The 14,407-nt window shown below is 42.1% G+C and overlaps 1 protein-coding gene across 3 annotated transcripts in view; it reads left to right on the top strand.

The window, feature by feature from the left end:
* Positions 1-14,407, top strand: part of LOC128758487 (CUB and sushi domain-containing protein 1-like) — a 432,079-nt gene that overhangs the window by 343,671 nt on the left and 74,001 nt on the right. For all 3 annotated transcript variants that reach the window (XM_053864463.1, XM_053864462.1, XM_053864464.1), the window contains 4 exons: positions 1,308-1,499; positions 5,278-5,416; positions 8,763-8,950; positions 10,435-10,629. In XM_053864463.1, coding sequence (XP_053720438.1) covers positions 1,308-1,499; positions 5,278-5,416; positions 8,763-8,950; positions 10,435-10,629 — 714 coding nt within the window. The remainder of the gene's footprint in view (positions 1-1,307; positions 1,500-5,277; positions 5,417-8,762; positions 8,951-10,434; positions 10,630-14,407) is intronic.

The raw sequence follows: 14,407 nt of genomic DNA, 5'->3' as shown, positions 1-14,407 counted from the left end.
GTATACCAAGGACCCGCTGGATTCACATAGCTGATGCCAGCATCGGACAGCCAACAGTTACTCCAAAGTGCCATTTCACCAGCTTGAACATATTACTGTCAGACCACATTAACTGCTTTGTATAAGTAACATCCGACTTACGATTGGGATCGGTTCCGACCAACCGGTCATAAGTCAGATTGGACGTAAGTCCAATGCCATTCAAAATAGCAGACCTGAGGGTTATAGGTACTAATAGAGACTCTTCTGAATGGATGGGTTGGTCCACACTTTTATTTTTGGAGTAAACTTTAAGTCGCTCCAGTTTCTAAAGTTTCTACATTATTTAATGCAAATGTTCTTTCAACAGGACGCATCTGTTTGCAATATATTTACATTCGTGAACATCAAGGATGTACAATATACTGTATTTTGAGATGATTAAGGAGGCAGCTCATGCAAAAGCAGTTCCTGTCTCAGTGATGCTAGGAAAAAGGGGAAGACAACTATTGAGGTCCACAGATGTGTCGGATGAGGCGGGAATATAACGTCATGGCCATATGCGTTACGACGCTCCTTGTTGTTCCCAGAATTGCAACAAAACGTCTGAAAACATGCCAAACAAACACTTGAGGCATTGAACGTAAACTATTCTCAACCCACTGAAGTACTTACAATAATGTTCATTTTAATGAGAATCACTCAGAGATGCTGATTAACACAAACTGCCTGCCTGATTTATTCTGCATGAATTAACCGGAAAAACAAAGATGAGCCTGCACCATTTTCAACACAGCATTGACCTTTACTGTTTATTGAACCAAGCACCGGCTGAGCGCCATTTTATCCAGAAACATCTTGCTGTAATCTACAGCCGCAGCAGAATCATCAACATCAGACAATTCTGCCAGGAGAAGAAGAAACCTAGTGTCTTTTGTATAAGCTTCTGCACGTCTTCTGAACGTGAACAGACAAACAAGTAAGATCAAATGAATGTAGACTCACATTTACTCAAGTTATAGGTTTGCTGAGTTATAGGTTCAAGAGTCCTTGCACAGATACTGGAAACAGATTGTAGTGCCTCTGATTCTACCAGGAAGCTCACCTAGCTTCAAGCTCACAAACACTGGGAAGGCAGTACATCGGCTGTGATGTGATATAGAACACCGTGACGCTGTTAGTGAGTAGTCCCCTGACAGCTTTGTCATTCCACGTGATAAATTGCCCTTCTAACCGCTGGATGTTTATCATAAATTATCGGTCACAGTAAACAAAATGGCATGAGAGTTCAAATTAACTCCGGACACTCTACCTGCTCTGTTCCACAGCAACAACAGCGACGACCTGCAATGACCCTGGTGTTCCTGTGAATGGGTCGAGATACGGCGACAGCAAAGAACCGGGTGACAGCGTGACGTTCCAGTGCGATCCGGGCTATCAGCTCCAGGGCCGAGATACCATCACATGTGTACGCATGGACAACAGGTTCTACTGGCAGCCTGACCCACCAACGTGTGTCGGTGAGTGTCCTTTGGGAGGAGGAACTCATGCAAACACCGGGTGGACTGTTTTTGGTTTGGTGACCAACATTAAGAGTACAAACTAAAGTGAAAATCAGCTATACTCTAGATTGGAATAGAGAGACATAGTGGTTTTAATCCACAGCCTAAATTTATAGGAACCCAAACAGGGTGTTATACTAAAGGATTGCACTTTCTTAAAACCATACAAACATGTTTGCTCAAGCTAAAAAAAAACAATTTATTAAAATATGGTTAGCATCTTTCTAAGGGGTAAAAACCTGGGTTCCCCGTTAGTACATTACCTTCAATATGGGGCGGGGGCATTTCTAGTGATGGGTCGGTGAGCTTTCATGACACAGCATTGAGGGCTCCATGAGGATTCATGATACAGTGACCTGATTTTCAGAGACCAGCAGATGGCACTGTCTACTGTGAAATGTTTGGATTTGACCAACGAATTGACTTCTTCCCATCTCGTGGCCTCTGAAATAAAATTACTGCAAGTAAACATGTTCATGAAGGTGTTCAGTGAAGTGACCAATGTGTAGCTGGCAGTGCCATTGCTGTTGTTTTCCTCAACACATTCACTCCTGAGGCTTAACAAAGCTTGAAGAAGCTCATGCTCATGAGGTATATATGACACTGTATATACCAAGTGGCAGGAAGTTGTATTCCCTCAGCAGAGCCTTGGCATGGCTTAACCCGAAACCCAACCACTATCATTTTTTTACGTGACATACAGTCTGTCACCGCACTGAAGTTGAAATGTTGAAGTGATCATGGTCATGAGGTACTGTGCAGTATTCACCAAGCGACTTGACAGTGTATTCCAAACATTAGGAGTCAGATTGTGGATGGCTTCTCACCCTATTATAACACGCAATCCAACAATCTCTGATTTAAATCGGCAAGCCTTTAACACGTTGCTTCTGCTTCACAGTAGGTTGCACCTGTGTCGTGTTACCCAGACGGCACCAATAGATTTGACTTTTCTGTCATTTGTCCAGGTAGAATCATTTAGTGTCTTATTTTGGATGATGCAGATAAGAAATCAATATAAGCAACAAGGCGGTGCTAAGAGCAGCTTAAGCACCCAATACCTTTTACATGGAAAGCAATGGTTGTTATCTTACATTAAACTAATTTGAAAGTGAATTGCTGCCAATTTAATTAAACAAGGCGAGTCTTCTTCCACATCCTCTGAACAAGCGAAGGCCTGACTGTCAAGTCAACATGGCTGCTGGTTTTAAAGATTCAAAGTCATAACTCTGATGGGAAGACGGTGAACAAGTGTGACATTTGCTGGCGTTGGCGTGTTTGACATTTGTCTCAGGGGCAGGATAACTGAGGCCTTCTTGCAAGGTGATTTGTAGACCTGAGGGATGCTGCCTCTGATGTACCAGCTGATCTAAACTTTTGATTTATTTCTCTTTTTTATTATGAATGGAATGTTTGAAAAATCATGTGTTCATGTAGGGTTTTGATTGGCTGGTTAAACAAGATCTCATAAGCATACAACATTGAGAGAAACATCTCAGTGTCATTGTTGAGGAAGGATAAAGAGCAGGATACTGGAGGGTTTTTAAGACTGATGGCTTTTTGCAGATGCTATAAGGAGTCGTGATTGAACACACACAGTTTGCAGTTTTTGACCACTCAGTTCTCAGGATGTAGTTATTGAGAAAGATGTGTGGCTTGGAGTTATCCAATAAATATCCAGTATGATGATATATAAAGATAATCATTTAGTGATTTCGGATGATAAACTTTTTTTTTTAAATAAAAGAGCCAACATTTGAAGAAGAATTGTATAAATCTCGCCCAATGGCCACTGGACGAGGCTCCAGCACGCCCCTCAACCCTGAACAGGATTAAGCAAAGGTTCACTGGACATGTATGTATGTGAGGTACAAACAAATAAACAAAAAAAAACTTTGTTTTTTGAATAAATGTGTTGCTGGATTTTTGAAATACATTTTTCTGTATTCGTATATGGACAAAAAAAACAACCTGTCATTCAGATATAGCGAAACCTGAGTCAGCAGGTTTGAAATGACCCGTTTCATTCACTCTGACCTAAAGCGGCAATTCTGTCACAATATGGACTGCTGACAGTTTTATGGAGATGCCCTTCTTTCCCTGACAATTGCCTCATCTATTAACGATGTCTTATTAATGACTACGGCCATCTTCATCCCCTATGAAGTGAAAATGGCTACATTAAAACGATTCCTTCTGAGGTTGTTGGTTTTGCTCCAAGATTATTGTGAATGGCTTGGAGGATGCTAAGGCCGTGATGCTCCATAATGCTCCATAATGTCACTAAATGAACTGATAACCGTGTAAACTACGAATGTTTTTTATTGATTATAAACAGCTACAATCATGATTCATTGCTTCAACCATGTTCTGCCACCAAATGAATGACACCTCGCTTTAAGGCTCCGGTTCGACTAGGATGGGTTGCTGAAGCTTGGTGATGCTGTCAACATTTGTACGCCACAGGAGTCCTTGTTTTTGGTTTAAAAATTAATTCTTTCATGAAACTAGTCTTTCAAAGTCTGGAATCAGAGAGTGCCATCTGGTGGATCCAGGAAATGAGGACTCTTTTTCACGAAGCATTATCTGCCCGTCACTATCGCCTTGTTAGATTCTGCATCCCCTTGAAAGCAGGAATGAATAAAAATGGAGGCTTTGTCATGACATCTTGCAGTGAACAGCGATGCATTATTGTTTGGAATCATTGTAAGAAAACTGTTAAAAGGCTCGTTTGCTCTTTCTCCCTATTATCAACACCTCCAGGCCCTCCTGCTGCTGAGAGCCTAGCAAGCTTCCGCATCCCACTCCACACCTCATTCGCACAATTTCACTGCAGTTTGTTTTCCTCCTCCCACCCCCCCCCATTTACCTGCGTGTTACTTTTATTTTCTTCCTCGACTCTCCAACACACTCGACTGCCTCACCGAGGGAGGAAATGATTTCCCGCCCTGAAGGCTATATTTTTGCGTGTGCCTGTGACTGCAGGTAAAAATAAAGTCAAAGGAAAAACATTGACAATTGCTCTTTCCGTCAGGAACCCCGAGTCTCAAAGCAAAACCAGTTGTTGATGTTAGAAGGTTGGAGGGCGTTTAATCATTATAAAGCTTCCGGACTGCTGTTGATGAAACAAACATTGACTTATATGAAATTATACACGTGATCTGACTGGTTACTGCACCCGATTTCTTCAGGAGTTTGCCATCGCACTTAGCAATGTATGTATGTCTTGTCAGTGACTGCATCTGATGTTGCTTGGTCTAACTCGGTCCCACCGTCGATGATCAGTTTACGCCCACTCCTGATCCCCCCCAACACCACTCTGCATATGAAAAGCTTCCTTCACCGAGTGCTGTTTGAATGCCAGTATATCCACTGTGTTTACTGAATTGTTGTGCACTAACAGGACCATCAGGGGTGATTCTGTGGGCTAACTATCCACAGTCATACAATTTGTGTCCTCAGTATTTCCTCTCTCCCTCTCTACCACCTTTCTTCTACATCATTCTGAGCTATCTAATATTATAGGTCCACCAGGGGTTGTTCTCCACCCTGACCAACCCTTGCCATCCTTTCTATCACTAACTAATTCTCTTCTACTCTGCCCACCCCAGGGGGCTATACGAGTGGTCAGTCAGGGGTAATTCTTTCTCCAAATTACTGCTGGCACAGTGCTGTGTAATCATATTTCTCTGACTTTGGCTCTCTTACGGCTTCTTTCCCCTCTCTTTCTCCCCAGCTACCTGTGGGGGTAATATCAGTGGGCCTTCAGGAGTTATTCTGTCTCCTAACTACCCCCAGCCGTACCCTCCTGGGAAAGAGTGCGACTGGAGAGTCCGAGTCAACCCCGACTTTGTCATCGCACTCATCTTCAAAAGGTGGGTCACCAACAGTTCCTCTGAAATTGCAGTAAATCATCTTGTTGCAGATATTAAAGCTCTAGAGTGTTATGTGTTGAAAAGAGCTGGTCATGTTCTCATTGGAATGCCAGGAATGGAGAAATGCATTGTATTCATACTAATCTGGTTGCTGACTGAAGGTGTTTTCTGTTCATTTACAGAAGATGCAAATTGCACATTGGTGTAGAGGGACACAATTGAGGCTTCTTAGAAACACTACAGGTGTTGGGGAGCACAACCGCATGTGATGCGGGACTAAATAATTAGTATCATATTAGGTTTCATGATACATTCAGAGGCTACCAGATCTAGGACACTGTGTCAAATCATACCTCATCTACCCACCTCTGCCTCGATGCATGTATGAGATTCATGTACTGTATACCCAGTTGCACTTGAAACACCTAACTTCAAATTGAATCCTGCTACGCTCTGAACTCACCAAAGTAGAATGAGCTTCCTCACTAGTATGTACCATGACGTTCTGTAGTTATTTTCTATATCAATGAACCTACCTCACACATTTATTGTGTTGTCATGCCCTCATTGATTTCTAAGGTTTCATATGGCACCTTTGTGAGAAACATTTAATGCGATGTGAGATGTTGCAGGTGAATCTCTCGAGGCTGTGATAAACGACACCTGAGAAATTTCTTATCATTCTGAATGTCACACTCTGACCTGCGGGTGTTGCTTAGCGTCATCTGCGCTAACAGCCTGCTGCTGAGGAACCAGCGGTCTCACTTTCATGAGCCCAGAAAACTCTCTGTGCTCCGTCAAGTGCTGGTGCTTTAAATGGCGTATTTAATTTGAACCAGCTTCCCTGCGCAGCATTATCCAGTGCATGTGCTGCAAACGTTACATGACAGATTGAAAGACCCTCCACAGCAGACATGCTGCTGCTTAGTGAGCAGCGAGTAGGGAGGAGCGGACGCATCACAACCAGCAGGGCTTCATCAGAGCGCCGGCTGTCACACGTGATTAGTTGTTGTGATCGGCAGTGACAGGTAGTGATCGGCATTCACCGATCACGCTGAAATCGGCCGATCACGATCGGTGACCGATGGATCGGCTCATCCCTAATGGTTAACCAACTCAAGATCATCTCTGGATTGTTCTCAGTTTTGAACTGGTACCTTCATCCAATGTTTTTAGTCCGAGACGACGCCTGTCTCTCCTATGCACGCGTCAAACCCATCTGTGTCTGTCCTACGTCTTCTTTCTCCACATATTCCTGTCATTTACTCATTTCTAATCTTGTCTTTCCTCGTCCCACCTCAGCGTCTTATCTCTACCACTTCTACTTCTAATACTTCTACTCAATCATACACGTAATCTGTCTTGCTTCCACTGACCTTCATTCTTTTTCCCCTCATACCTCCACCTCCTCCTATGTGTCACCACAAATCACTGAATCGTTGACTATCACCGTCGTATTATGTTGTTTAATCCAACTACTTACTGGATATCAAATGATTCTGATTCTGAAACGGACCTGTGCTGCCATCCATCAGTTGTCTAGAATCATGAAGACCATCTGCTTGAAAGGACATCCTGCAAAATGCGTCTCTCGTCCTGCTGATGATGGAGGGCTTTTCATCAATTGCTCAGGAAATAGCATCCATCTGATCAAACATCACCACTGATGTGCTCGGCATTCTCCTATGCAGCGATAAACACGTGTATTAATAATAATGATAAGGCAAATGCACACATTCCGCTGCAGACTCTCTGATAATATTGTTGTGTTTGCATTTCAGATAAGATGCAATGTGAGCAAGTTTTCACGGAAAAACAATTTCATGGCAAAATGAGCAACAAAATTACACTCGCAACTCAGCGTCCTGAAAACATGGAAAGGAAATCATGTTTGCGCTGTACAAGGCTGCAATTTAGCATGGCGTTTTTGTGGCTACTTTCAAAGCTTACATTTATTCAGAATGATTATTTGGCCAAAATAGTGTTGACTACAGGAAGTCTTTTACGGTGACAAAATGCTTGCAGTGAACACGTCGAACAGTAAAACATTTCCTGGAAGTGAATATAATGCAAAGATATGAGATTTGTTGTGTGTGTTCCCCATGAGTCCTCTTCTTCCCCGCGCTGTTCGATATCAAATAAACAGTAGAGATGACACCGGTTTTATAATAAGCTTTTGGGAGTGTAGTTCTGCTTTACGGAATCAGCGTGGTGGCCATGGCGTATAACGGTGACCGCAGATCAACACTGGCATAAAGGACTTTAGAGAAGTAAAATAACCCCGACTGACTCAAATATACACATCAAATTGCAGAAAATTGCATCATTATTTTCTTTTCTTCTGCGGAAGGAACTTCATCCCTCTGGCTCTAATTGTACCCCAGCAGAGTTTTGTCTCGTTCGCTGCCCTTGTGTATTCTGCATCAGATTCACTTAAACAGAAACACATTTTCATTTCTTTTTCGACTGGACTGTATTAGGGACAGTCCCCCAGACGCATGCTGCCAGAGCAGGAAAAAACAGTTTAATTTCCGTCAGATCCAGAGACACTGACCGTGCAAGCGGAATTAAAATGGTTGTATTATAGTATTTAACATATTTCTCATTAGGAAAACATTTGGAAACAAACATGGTCATGGGAAAATGGGCGATTTAATTAGCTCTGCATCGGCCAAGTGGGAATAGGGTTGATGTTGATGTTAATGTTTGAGTAAATGGATCCAGATGCTTTATTAAATGCCCCAACAACAGACAGATCTTATGGAGAAATTTCGCAGGAGTTTAAATAAAAGACAGATGGAGAACCGCTGTATTTAACAATGCACACTGTCAAATAGTTTCTGTGATGCAAACATTTGTGAGCTTTTGTTGTTGTGGTTGTTAATTGGGGCTTCTTCAGACCTTTAAAGTCGTCTTGTGGATGGATGTCACGTGGTTAACAAAGGACGGTGGAAGTCAGTTTTACCCAAGGCAGCAGGGTGGAGTAGTGGTTAGTGAGGCGTGCTGCAATAAGACTGGATCCCAGCCTGGATTTCTTCCAGGCACCTCGGTTTCTTTCTTTCTGACTGCAAATAAAACAGTTTTCCATCCAAAATAAAATAAGAACAGAAAAGGGATTTCTTTTTCTGCTCTCAGTTTTGGTGTTGTCTCCTTCTCAGATACTAAAGGTCTTGGTCTGTGGATGCTCTGGTCTCGGTCTAGGAGGTCTCCACTACAAGATACACTAGGTCTACTAGATGCATAGATCGATAGACAGACAGATAGTTTTTAGCAAGTGTTCACCACTTTCTTGTGAAAGTGATTCTATTAAACAAACCCTAATCTTTGTTTCTTATTCCCTCAACAGCTTTAACATGGAGCCAAGTTACGACTTCCTGCACATCTACGAAGGCGAAGACTCCAATGGGCCCTTGCTCGCGAGTCTCCAGGGCAACCAGGCACCAGAGAGGATAGAGAGCAGCAGCAACACTCTTTTCTTGGCTTTTAGGTCTGACGCCTCACTGGGCATGTCTGGATTCGCCATCGAGTTTAGAGGTAAATTAGTCATGAGGAGATTGTTTTGTTTGAGTGTGCTGGGATTCATTTTGTCATAGAATAGGGGGGAGCGGCTATGGAGCCTGGCTATGGTGTGTCACACTTGACTAGTGTGACTGCCACAAACCTGTTTATCAATGCTCGCTTCCATTGTTTATCAGCAAGACATCAGTCCTCACTCCTCCCTTGACCCGGCCGCCACCTCCCCACAGTCGCTACCTTTAATTACAGACTGTGTCCTTTGAAGAACTTCAGCGAAATCAATACTGCTCCACAATTGTGGCGCGCAAAAATCCATTTGCTTTTGATATTCCACGCGCACGTACGCCGTGTTTATGCTGTATAATGATCGCCATGTCAATATTTGCCCCGCTGACTAGATGATCATTTCATCTCTATTAATTTTGCCTCCCACTTTAGACGCTTTTTCTTTGGAAATACCACTCAAGTTCAAATCTGCTGCTGAGTGTGACTCATCCCGGTCGTACAGATGTTGCCTGACTGTGGTGATTTAGCAGCTGTAGTGAATGAGGGATGATTAGCAGGAATTTGACAAGCGAGTAGATTTGCTCCGACAAGTTTGAGGAACTTTTCCCTCCCTCCTCATTCTATCGCCCCGTTTATCTGTAATTAAAAAGTGATTATCTTCCCTGTTGTCTGTCTCGTGACGCTGCCTCACACCTCTGTACTTTTGTCATTAATTCACTACCTCTCATCTGCCATCTCTCTAATTAAAATACACCCTAATCATCTCCCTCTCGCACTGTCGCTTTTCCGTGGCGCCATGTATCTTGACGTTATTGACTGGTCGCACCGTCACCATTTTTATGTCAACTTCTTTTGTGGCTGTAACTTATTCACGTTGTTGAGGCTCTGCTCGATCAAGTGTATGCGGAATCAGCGTAAAGTACACATCATGTTGGGGATTTTCATATTACAAATTAGTCAGAGCTACTTTTTTTGTTATTTTTTCAATTCATGTACATTCTATTGTGTAATAACACAATAATATTTGTGTAACAACGTTTAATTTGGTGTGGAGTTCCATGTTTTTTTCCACTGATAAACAGTTAACATATGAAATAAATAAATTACAAAGTGAATAAATGAATAAAGGTAAGACAACAATTGCTTCCGTAAATTAATGAAGAAAAAAAATTTTCATTGGTGCAAACATGCAAAAAAATGTTAAGCTTTATTTATGACTTTATCTTACACAACAACGCTGAAAAACACTTCTCCTTTACTCCTTCTAGGCGCTATAACATCAGCATGCTCTGTAGTAACCATAACCTCACCTATGCGTTGCAAAATTGTACACATAAATATATGATTTATTTCTTAATTTTCCAACATGAGGTGGGTGTTTCACCATACAGGCCACATGACAACAATTAAATCCTCTCCATTGAGATATGACTGCGCTGTTTTTGTGTACTGCAAGTTGAGCTTTTGCTGAAACAAGTCCTGTCTGTTGTTTGCAGAGAAACCAAGGGAAGCCTGCTTTGACCCTGGTAACATCATGAATGGGAGTCGGACAGGCCATGACTACAAACTGGGATCACAAGTCTCCTACAACTGTCACAATGGCTACACCACTGTGGGCGAGGACACCATTACGTGTATACTGGGGAATGATGGGAAGCCTGTGTGGGATAAAGCCCTTCCCTCATGCAAAGGTAAGATTTGCTTGTCCAACATGCAGTGGGTAACCAGCCACCAGAACAACACTGTTACTGTTTAATAAAAAATGAGAAATAAGGTGCATCATTTTAGTATTTATTATAACTCTTGTGGAATGTATGTTGCAATGTGTTTCCTCGCCATGGCAAATCACACGTGAAGGCAATTCAATCCAGTTTCTCGAAAGCTTGAAGCTTCCTTCATCACGGGGTGTTAAACTGTGTGATATTGGGGTCCACAGTTTATGGTCCTTGGACACTGCTTGCTGTAATCTTTTGAATTTACACAAATGCCAGAGAGTTCCAAGAGTATTCCAAAGAGTATGAAATATCAGGAGTGCAACAATTCAGGAATTGATAGGAAATAAGAAATTATTTCATGCCGACATCTCTTTCTAAAGTTTGGCTTTCCATTCCAGGAGGCTTGAGTTGTTTTTGAAAAAAAAAAAAAAAAAAAAAAAAAAAAAGTTTTCTTTTAACATGTCGCAAACAGAAGAAAAGTGGCAAATAACACACCTGAATCATGTATAAATTACAGTATATTTCATAGGGAACATTTTTCAGTCACCAATTCTAGGTGCAACGCATTATTAACCTGGATATCATTAAAAATACATCCATGATGAAGGAGTTCAAAATGAGATTCTGTTGATGGACAGGAAATGAAACTTGAAAAAAGATGTAAACAAAAATTTCTTACACACTTAATGGGGGGAAGACTAGAGCCCTGCCACTGTGATGTTTACGATTCTGCACGCAGATTCTGCTTAAATTTGATAGTTCAGCTATCAAATATTAAAATTGTATTAATTACGTCATAACCCTCTAATTACTTTGATTTCTTTTTGCAATTGTTTCCCGCCTCTAGTGTAAAATTGCACCCCTTAAATGGGGCCTCATCATTACCACACTAGCAACCACAAAAGACACAGGAAATTACAACAATTAGAACGAGAATAACTTTTTGGTTTTATCAGGTGTGTTGCCTTGTGCATGCTTTGCTTGCTGCCCTCATCTTATACTCTCTTCCAAACTTGTTAGGGTCCTTTTTTGGTTTCCCAAAACAAAGTAAAGGTGAAGATTGCATTTTTAGTTTTCAGCTCATTCTAGGATATTTGCTTCTTTACTGTTTTGTATAAAGGGAGATTTGCTTAACGATATCCACTTGTTCCTGCTGACCAGAAAAGTTCATTTAAACTCTGAAGTGTGACTCAAGTTGTGTGTATCTGGGTAAAAGGGGGATCAGGGTCTGTCAGGCATTGGACAGCTCAGTGGTCTGTTTGACTGACAGCTCAGCGTGCAAAGAAAGTGACACCTGCCAAAGTGCCATTCACGGAGGATTTGTGTCAGTGCGCTGTGTGCAAAGTTGTATTCCTTCAGTTCTGCGGACAAATCAATCGTGCTTTTTTTTATCTCATTTGTGCTCACAGTTCCCTGTGATCTTCAAAGTAATATAAGCAGAGACAGGAAGGAAGGGAGGAGTGAAAACGCTCTCACGGCTCACACAGTGATGCAAACTTTTTGAACCAAAGTTTTGTAGCAAAGTTTGACTGAGCTCAATGTCCTTTATGGATCAGATTTCTTTCAGGATTTTTCAAGCAAACATTAAAGCTTATTTTTTATGTACTCCCCTCCACCACACACTACACCCAAACATGTACATTCATAGAAATAGCAGTTTTAGCTGGTAAAACGGATTAATGTGTTGGATCTTCGAGCAGGAGGGGATTTGTTGGCGATAAAGACGAGATAATTATGCTAATATCTTCTATTTTAGAGCAGCCACATGCAAAAAAGCTGTACTTTATCTCATGTTGGCAAGGTTCATTCAGCTTATATCAAGATTGTGTCACTTGTTATCTGCTTGTGTTCTATTTTTCCTCTGACTTTAGTTTTTATCTGGACAGATCTTTCTGCAAATCAGCTGGTTCTTTTTAGAGGGGGCTTGCGAGGCACAGGAGAGAGCTGAGCATGTACTTGTTTATGGGATCTGAACTTTTCTCACCTCTTCCAGCCTCGCGGACGACTGCTGAAGCTAAAGTATGTCTGTTTTAAAAAGAAAAGAAGCAAATTAAGGCTCATAAAAGCACCATATTTTTGCCTGCCATGCTCCCCTCTCTCATTGATGTTTTGGTTATGGCGTCATATTGTCTAACCTGGAATTGGTGAACTGAAAAATGTCCCCCATGGAAGAGACTTTATTGTTCATGGGTCTGTGTTTTTCTCATCTTTGTCTCAGTTCTAGGCTCAGTTCCTTTTGTGAAGCGATGCTCCATCGCTGCAGTGGACACCGCACCAATTTGGCAGTCCATCAAGTGCACCATTGTCCCCCTCGTTGTGAATCAAACCCCAGTAAAGCAGAACTATATGACACAAGGCAGAGGCTTTCTCTCCCCTGCTGTGCTCTGTGGCCCTTGATTTGTAGCTGAGCAGCTCTGACTCCACCTGAAGTAACAGCTGTGGGGAATCGTCCCAGGAACACAGCAAATAACAGAATATGCAGATTAGTGCAGGCCCTTCTACACGCACCGTTTGTGTGCCAGTTTGAACTGCTGATGTTTTCCCCCACAAGTTCTTAATGGCTGCAAGAAACTCAAGCCCAGTCCAGTCCTCTTTAAAACTCCCAGACATAGAATGAAGATAATGGACCTTCACAGACGGATGCTGGCTGTTTTAAGTGTTCGACGCATCCACAACATCTTCATCGAACAACAGTGTCAGCGTGTGATCCCTATGTACTGGCCCACTGGGTCTCTTGGTACATTAATTTTTCTCACTGCATTGTTAGGAAACTTTCCCTGTCCCGCTTCCTCCGTCTTTGGGCGGCTCTTGGGGCTTTTCGACCAAACTCATTAGACAGGGTGAGACCTTTTTAAATAATGCAGCTTCACTTACACAGAGCGAGAGAGAGCGAGACACGCGCAAGAGTCCCATCTGAAGATGTTCTTTTATTGGTTTCCATGGTAACAAAGAGGTGATGTTAAAAAGAAAGAATTCTTTGTGACTCTCAATAGGGTGTATACTTGTGTGTGTGTGTGTGTGCACGGTAGTGAGCGAGGTTATTTGGAGGACTGTACGATACAATGTGCCACCTCATGGTACCTTTTCTAAACAAAGGTTGTTTTCCATTTCATATTTTGCACGTCATGCTTTTTTGCTGATGCTTTTTTAAGTCTGTCTGTCAAGCTATCTATCTATGTAGCTAGAGTATCTGTATCCATCCATCCATCCATCCATCCATCCATCCATCCATCCATCTCAAACTAAAGCCATGAATCCATCAGCCCATTGCCTTACTACTGTGATCATATGCCCTTTTCCCAGTCTTCTACAACTGCCTCAAAAAACCAGACTTGTCCTTGTAACCTATTTCCCAGAGTTCAGTGGCCCTCTCATGTCAAACGTTTATCTACACACTTATTCTGTGCTGCGGCTTCCTAACATCTCTGATCACACCTCAGCTGCAGACGTTTTTCATGACCTGCGGTCAAAGAAAATGTTTCTCTTGATGATTCCACGGAGCTCAAAGGATCTTTCAAACCTTTCTCTTAAGGTTTTGCGGCCTGGCTCTTCATGAGTTTGTGGCCTGCTCTCTTTCACGGTGAACAGGTTTCGTGGACGTAGAAGTACGTCCCCTCAGGTGATTTTTCATGTTTAATTTGAGCTGCTGGTCTGATTGATGAAAAGAAATTATGACTGCAGTTTGGACCAGAGCTTAAAAGAACGAGTTTGTAATCTTGCCGGGACACGGCAGGTGTAAAAAGGGCTTCATAAA

The sequence above is a fragment of the Synchiropus splendidus genome, chromosome 5 (genome assembly GCF_027744825.2).
Source record: "Synchiropus splendidus isolate RoL2022-P1 chromosome 5, RoL_Sspl_1.0, whole genome shotgun sequence".
NCBI lineage: Eukaryota > Metazoa > Chordata > Actinopteri > Syngnathiformes > Callionymidae > Synchiropus > Synchiropus splendidus.
The sequence above is the reverse complement of the archived record's forward strand: the minus strand, read 5'-3'. Positions and strand labels throughout refer to the sequence as shown.